Genomic DNA, 6,801 nt, shown 5'->3' on the forward strand with positions numbered 1-6,801 from the left:
CTGTGATTTTACACAGCTCTGAATACTGTCCTTTTATTGTTAGCTGGAATTGTAATGAGTTAATCTAAGATGTTTCATAAACAAACACTTGAGGAGCGGCGCACATGCAGAATTGAATGACACAAGATGCAATTTTGTAAATCCCAGAGGCATTGATATTCATTTGCCAGTAGAGGACAGTACAGAGTTGATAAGCTGAAAAATTGTTGGAACTTTGGATCAGTTTTTACTTGAATCACCTTCCTGTCGCTCATGTTCAGTGGAGAGACGACGAAGAGACAAAATCAACAACTGGATTGTGGCGCTTTCCAAAATCATACCAGACTGCAGCGTGGAGAGCACCAAAACCAGTGCGGTGAGAGACATCTGAAATTACACATGATTTAAGTATATTGCATGATGGGAACCTGCATAAGAAGTGTGCCTGTGGTAGAGAATTGCATTAGCAGTGTAAACGTCATAGGTTTGAACCCCAGGCAAACGGTGCTATATAGCACCAAAAGTGGTTCTTTGGTCGTAATCATAGAAGAACCATTTTTAGTGCCAAATAGCACCGGTGAAGCACCTGTATAGCACCTGTGTAGAACCATATAGGGGCCATATAGCACTCCATATGGTTCTACACAGGTGCTTCACTGGTGCTTCACCGGTGCTATATGGCTGTAAAAATGGTTCTTCTATGATTACGACCAAAGAACCACTTTTGGTGCTATATAGCCCCGTTAGTTTTAAGAGTTATACATTTAATGCACTGAAAGTCTCTTGACATACAATGTAAGCATCTACAAATGCACTAATGCAAGATTTGACCTTATTAACCTGCTCTTTAGTAAAAGCACATGGTTTGTTTCCATCAGAGCAAAGGTGGGATCTTGTCCAAGGCATGTGATTACATCGGCGAGCTTCAGGGACGTAACCAGCGTCTTCAGGAGAGATTGAGAGGACTTCATGGAGTACAGATGGACCATGATCTGCTCAGACAGCAGGTATTGTTCAGCTGAGCACTAAGCTGTGATTCATCAATGACTGTGTGATGTAATCACACTACCCATCTTTTCTCAGATGTCTTCATTCATTCAGATTTAGAAACTGGAGCCATATTCTCAGAAGTCATCTCTCTCTCTCTCTCTCTCTCTCTGATACTTGCTATTGCTATCTTTAATATTTAACCCTCAAATGGTCCTTGGGGTCTATATGACCCCAAACGACATTTCATTCGTTAAAAAAAATTCCCTATATCTCAGAGATCTAACATTTTGTGACTCTTCTAAATAATCTATCTATATATACACAAAAACTACTGGGCTTGATTCGGTTGTTCTAAAGGTATGTAAAAACATTTTTATAAAACGGCTCGTTCTGGTTCTTCATTCTGATTGGTTGAAACGCGTTCTAAGCCGTGATAAAATACCCCGGTAAACCCACGGTTCAGACCGCATCACAAGTATCACTGCGCCACTGTTGCTGCGTACTGATTTATGAAAATAAACACCACATTCTTTAATAATTTTTTTATTTTTCTACCTTTGCACAATTATGGCGATATCCAGATAAATGTCAATAAATAAAACATTTCGTCAATAAAGAGAAAACGTTCTCTGAAGTTTTTTTTGTCTTATTGATATTTCCGCTATTATCCACAAGATGGCAATCTTATCCAACTTAAACACTGAGGCATTCACTCGACACAACAGCGTTGTGGTGGATTTAGCGTGACGTGTGTTTTGATGGCTCTGAATCTGATCTCTTACAAAGTTCTTCACAAAAATGGAATTATCTCCGCATTTAGCTGAAAATTTGAGAGGTGATAACTGATAAGACAACAAATGAAGGTAGGATGAAAGTTTTTTGATGTTGTTGGAAAGCGGATGGACTGTTCTTTCATTTGATATCTTATGTTTATTTAAAGAAGAGAATTTTTCTGTAAGGCATTCAACTAAAACTGGGTGGTAACTTAAAAAAAAACGCTGACGGGGAAAGCATGCTTCCAAAAATATTTGATCATCACTTCAACAGTTGCACGATATAAATGTTAATGTATAAATTAGATGAATGTTGATTTATAAAATAAACACCACAGTCTTTAATCAGATATTTTCATTGTGCCTTTGCTGCGTCTCTGTTGTTTGTGAATTGCGCTCTGTTTCAGTCACACTTGATTCTGAGGAACTACTTTGTTTGGCGGAAGAGTAATATTTATACTAATATAATTACAACTTATTTGTGTTTTATTTTACAAAATCCCGCTAACGTTATGAATATGAAGTAACCGTTTTATAAACGCAATAAACCCCTCGAAGCTTTGGGTTACCAGTGCATTTTATAACAGCTAAGGGGGTTTAGGCACTCCGCTTCGCGTCGTGCCTAACAACGCCCCTTAGCTGTTATAAAATGCACTGGTAACCCAAAGCTTCTTGGGGTTTATTGCTTTATTTATTAATCTGTCTTTTGGGGTCAATATGATTTTTTTATTTTTTATATGCAAAAAAAATAAAAATAATTAAAACTTAAAATCCAGCATAAATATGAAAATTTTGACACAGAAATGAAGTTCCGGTGCTTGTGCACAATGCAGAAACACATGCTCACACACAAAGGTTTGACTGCCACAGAGAGCATTTGTATAGATAGACTTTGGCAAATGAAATCAGCCACAAATGCAGATAAAAAGATATAAAGGGGTGTGACCTAATGCACCCACGCACACACACACACACACACACAGACTCGCACGCACACAGACACACACACACACACACACACACACACACACAGACAGACAGACAGACTCTCTCACACACACGCACGCACACAATATTTATTTTTAATGTGCTTTATAATGTTTATATATACATAAATTCACACAATGTATCACTAAAGTAGTGATGTGAGCAGTTGGCCATATCCAGTAAAATGAATGGCTTTCTATGGCCCTCTGCTGGTCAAAGCTAGTTCTTTCTTAAATGGTAATTCCTTTAGGTTTATCTCTAACCAGCAAAAGGTGGAATTCTACACCTAACAACTACATCAGGGGTCTCCAACACGTCGCTCCCCTTAATTGAAGGTAGCTCGCTCGCGGGTTTATTTATTGCCGTCATTTTCGGATTCATATTTGATAAAACGAAAATACAGTCGTTGTCACAGGTTCAATGGGTAATCATCTCATATTTAAACATCAAATATCAAGAGATTCCAGAGAGCCATACGTGACATACATGCACATCCCTATTATGAATCCAAAAGCAGTAAATACTCTATGTTTGGATCATCTTTCTAAATCTGATCTTTAATAATTGATTTTTTTATTCAAAATGTGGTATTTTTGGACTAATTAAATCATAATTTTTAATAAAAAACAAAAATTAAATTTCACATGCAGGCTAACAAGGATTTTTGTGGTAAATGGGTACAAAAGTACTTAAAATCTTTCAAAACACAGCTTCATTGTATAGATGAGAAGTGATCTATTATTTGTATTATTCAAAATCTATATTTTTCTTACAATTATGCTTTCAATTTTGGGGTCATATAGACCCCAAGGGCCAGTAGTGTAAACAGAAAACGAGGAGCGTTTGAGGGTTAAATCATTTGATGTGATTGGCTAACCTCTCATTGATGTGATGAAGTTTCTCATAATGATAGTTGTGATGTGACGGCTTTTGAGAAGTATGAATTTCAGTAAACAAGGGTAAGGTCTTTTTAAAGTCACAATGAAATTGAAATAGGTGTCATTTACACTGGGGACGCTGGGGACATGTCCCCACCACTTTTTGAAATGGCTTATTTTGTCCCCACCACTTTTTGAAAGCATTTGGTTAAAGTGTTCTGAAAAATCAAGCCAACCAAGAAATATTAAAGGTTTATTTGCACAAGATAACACATGCAATGCAGTTTAGATATAGAAATAAACAATCCAAAAAAGTAATTAAATAAACTATTACTGATTCTAAATTGACCCAAAAACATGCATGCGCCGATCAGTAACTTGAACAAATTCTTGACACAGTTTTTTCCTGTCCAAGTTATACGTTCTATATCTGTAAACATGACAAACAGCCACACTATTGAGTCGGATTTGTGACATTAAAGAGTGCAGCCAGGTCTTCAGGCGTCTCAAGGCACCAAAGCTTCTCTCTGCTTCAGCAGATGAGGCACGAACAACGAGCATCAAACGCAGAAGTGCCTCAACTTGACTTCGAGAATTGTTGGCTATTGCTAAAAATATACCCATGCGACTTGCAACTGGTTTTGTGGTCCAGGGTCACATATGTTGCGTTGTATGCTTATGCCCTACTGAAAAATCCATCTAAGCCCAGCATAAGCTGGTGAGCTGGTTTTAGCTGGTCTGCCAGCTTGGTTTTAGCTGGTGTAGCAAGCTGGTCAAGCTGTGTTTTTGGTCGCTTTTTAAGCTGGTTTAGCTGTGTTTTTATCACTTCTTAAGCTGGAAGACAAGCTGACCCACCAGCTTTGCCAGGCTGGGAGCACCAGCTTAGACCAGCTACTGCCACCTTAAACCAGCTAAAACCAACTACCAGCTTATGCTGGTCTTTGCTGGATTTTTTAGTAGGGTGGTGTGTTTTCTTTTACATATGTAATGAATTTCATTGTAATCATTGACTTAACACGGTTTTCTAGTGCTCTGGCACTGTTCGGTTGAGCTGGTGTTGCAGGGACTGTTGCATGTGCAGTCGACATTGTTGAGTATTTTCGTGTTGTTGACTGGCCTACGCTATGCCCATTTTTGATGCGCTATTATTCAATATTTTCCCGTCGTGCTGTAATGTTTTCTTATCTGATCTTTTGTCCCCACCACTTTTCAACACAAACTGACGCCCCTGGAAATTGAAATGGAAAAACTTTTTTTAATACTGTGGTGCTTTTTTTTTACAAATGACTTATCTGTGCGCTTCATTATTTTAAAAACAATTAATTTGCTCTTATAATCTTACATAAAAATAACGCAAATCTCCTCCCCTCTTTAAAACCATCTTTCTTTACGTCGAGTCACGAGGAATGGTGGGAGGTCGGGGGAAATAGCAACATGAACCAACTTCCAACGATCCAATCAATCCTCAATGGATGAATTCAAGTCGTACCCTAGCATTTCTCATTTGAGAAGCTGTTTTACTCGGATATACAATACGTCACAACCAGGGCCGGCCCGAGGCATAAGCGAACTAAGCGGCTGCTTGGGGCCCCGTGGCCACCAGGGGGCCCCCAATAGTTTTTTTTTCTTTTTACAATTAAATAACTTCAATTAACATACATTTGAGGAATAGAGCATGGAAAAACAATGTAACATTTGTAATTCGTCCTCCGTCTGTGTGTGCGCGTGCCAGCGTGCATTTAGGTGCACTCAGTAGTGCACACATGGAGAGATGCGTTTCAGAAAGCAAGCAAACATAAAATCTTTCTACTCTTGACAGGGAACATACAAACAAAATGATCTTCACAGTATTCTTTTTCCAATAAAAACATTAGTTTATGTCTTAGGTTTATGTATAGATTAGGCAGAAACCAGGTATGTGCTTCAATTAACCGAAGTCTGTGTCATTAATATAGACAGTGATATGATTCATTTGATTTGATTTCTGTACCTAATGCTAATTTTAGCCCAACTTTGTTCTTTTTAAAAAATTTGCAATGTCTTTGTTTTTTAATAAAAAATTGGTGAGGGGGGGCCCCCAAACACCATTCTGCTTAGGGCCCCTAAGAGGCTCGGGCCGGCACTGGTCACAACGGGGAAAATAAGACAAACGCTACCTTTGTTTCATTGTGACTTTAAAAGTTACATCTGCTTGTCCCGTTTCAACATATTCTTTCGTTTAATGTTTTTTGCTCCAGATCCTTACACCTTTTACCTTAACATTTTTCTCCAGGTTTGTCTTTATCTCTAATATTTCAACATGCTCCTTGTTCTAGATCTTTTGAGATGAACTGAATTTCATGATCTTTAGCTCTTTACATCTTTAACATTTTCTACACCCTTTAGATCAAATAATCAATGTTTCCTATGTTATTGGCTGCAGTTGGAGGAGCTGAAGAGTGAGAATGTTCTTCTGCGATCTCAGCTGGAACAGCACGGCATTGAGGGGATTCCTGACGTTCCTGCTCAATGACCCAGAATGAGGAATTCTGGGAAAGAGACAAGGATGGCAAAACGGTCAGCGCTGGACATGACGCAGTAAGCTGACCTGAGCTTCTCTCGGTGGCTGGACACTCTTTATGGAGTCAACACCAGAAGATGATTTTAATTTCAATTATTTATTCATCCTAACACACCGACTAAACTGTGACGTGGCGTTTATTTATGTGTATTTTGCTTTTTAATAGACACGTTTTAGCCTCTTATTTAAATAAAATTCTCTTAGCTTTGTTATGGTGGTTTAGTTGTTTATTTGATGCCTCATTTCATTTAAAATTCACTCTAAGTAAATCTTGCTTCCTGGTGTTTGAGAAAGTTGTTATGGGATGGAAAACCCCAGGAATAAATGTTATTAGTATATTTCCATGAGATTTAGTGTTCAAACACGGTCCTCTGATGCCGTGAAATGAGCTCCGTCTGGGATTATTAGCTTCTTATCTCGGATCACCTTCAAAAGATAGTGGCTTCAGTTCGGGAAACAATGAGAAAATATTCATAGTTTTGTTGCTTAATGTTGGACATATCAAGATACTGATGATAAAACAACAAATGTTTGTTACTGTGTGTTGGAGTATTATTGTGTTTACTGCCATCACCTGAATCAAAAGACTGAAGATGATAAACACAATGCACAAGTTAACAATATATACCTTCTT

The 6,801-nt window shown here is 38.1% G+C and overlaps 1 protein-coding gene across 4 annotated transcripts in view; it reads left to right on the forward strand.

Annotated features, from left to right (window-relative positions):
* Positions 1-6,377, forward strand: part of usf2l (upstream transcription factor 2, c-fos interacting-like) — a 28,334-nt gene extending 21,957 nt beyond the window's left edge. For 3 of the 4 annotated variants that reach the window (XM_055211394.2, XM_055211395.2, XM_055211397.2), the window contains 3 exons: positions 261-355; positions 858-986; positions 6,030-6,377. In XM_055211394.2, coding sequence (XP_055067369.2) covers positions 261-355; positions 858-986; positions 6,030-6,119 — 314 coding nt within the window. In that variant the 3' untranslated portion in view covers positions 6,120-6,377. Of the gene's footprint in view, positions 1-260; positions 356-857; positions 987-5,992 lie in introns of all 4 variants that reach the window. The other variant, XM_055211396.2, reaches the window with a different exon arrangement.
* The last annotated feature ends 424 nt before the right edge of the window (positions 6,378-6,801 follow it).

Source organism: Misgurnus anguillicaudatus, chromosome 10 (assembly GCF_027580225.2).
Source record: "Misgurnus anguillicaudatus chromosome 10, ASM2758022v2, whole genome shotgun sequence".
Lineage (NCBI taxonomy): Eukaryota > Metazoa > Chordata > Actinopteri > Cypriniformes > Cobitidae > Misgurnus > Misgurnus anguillicaudatus.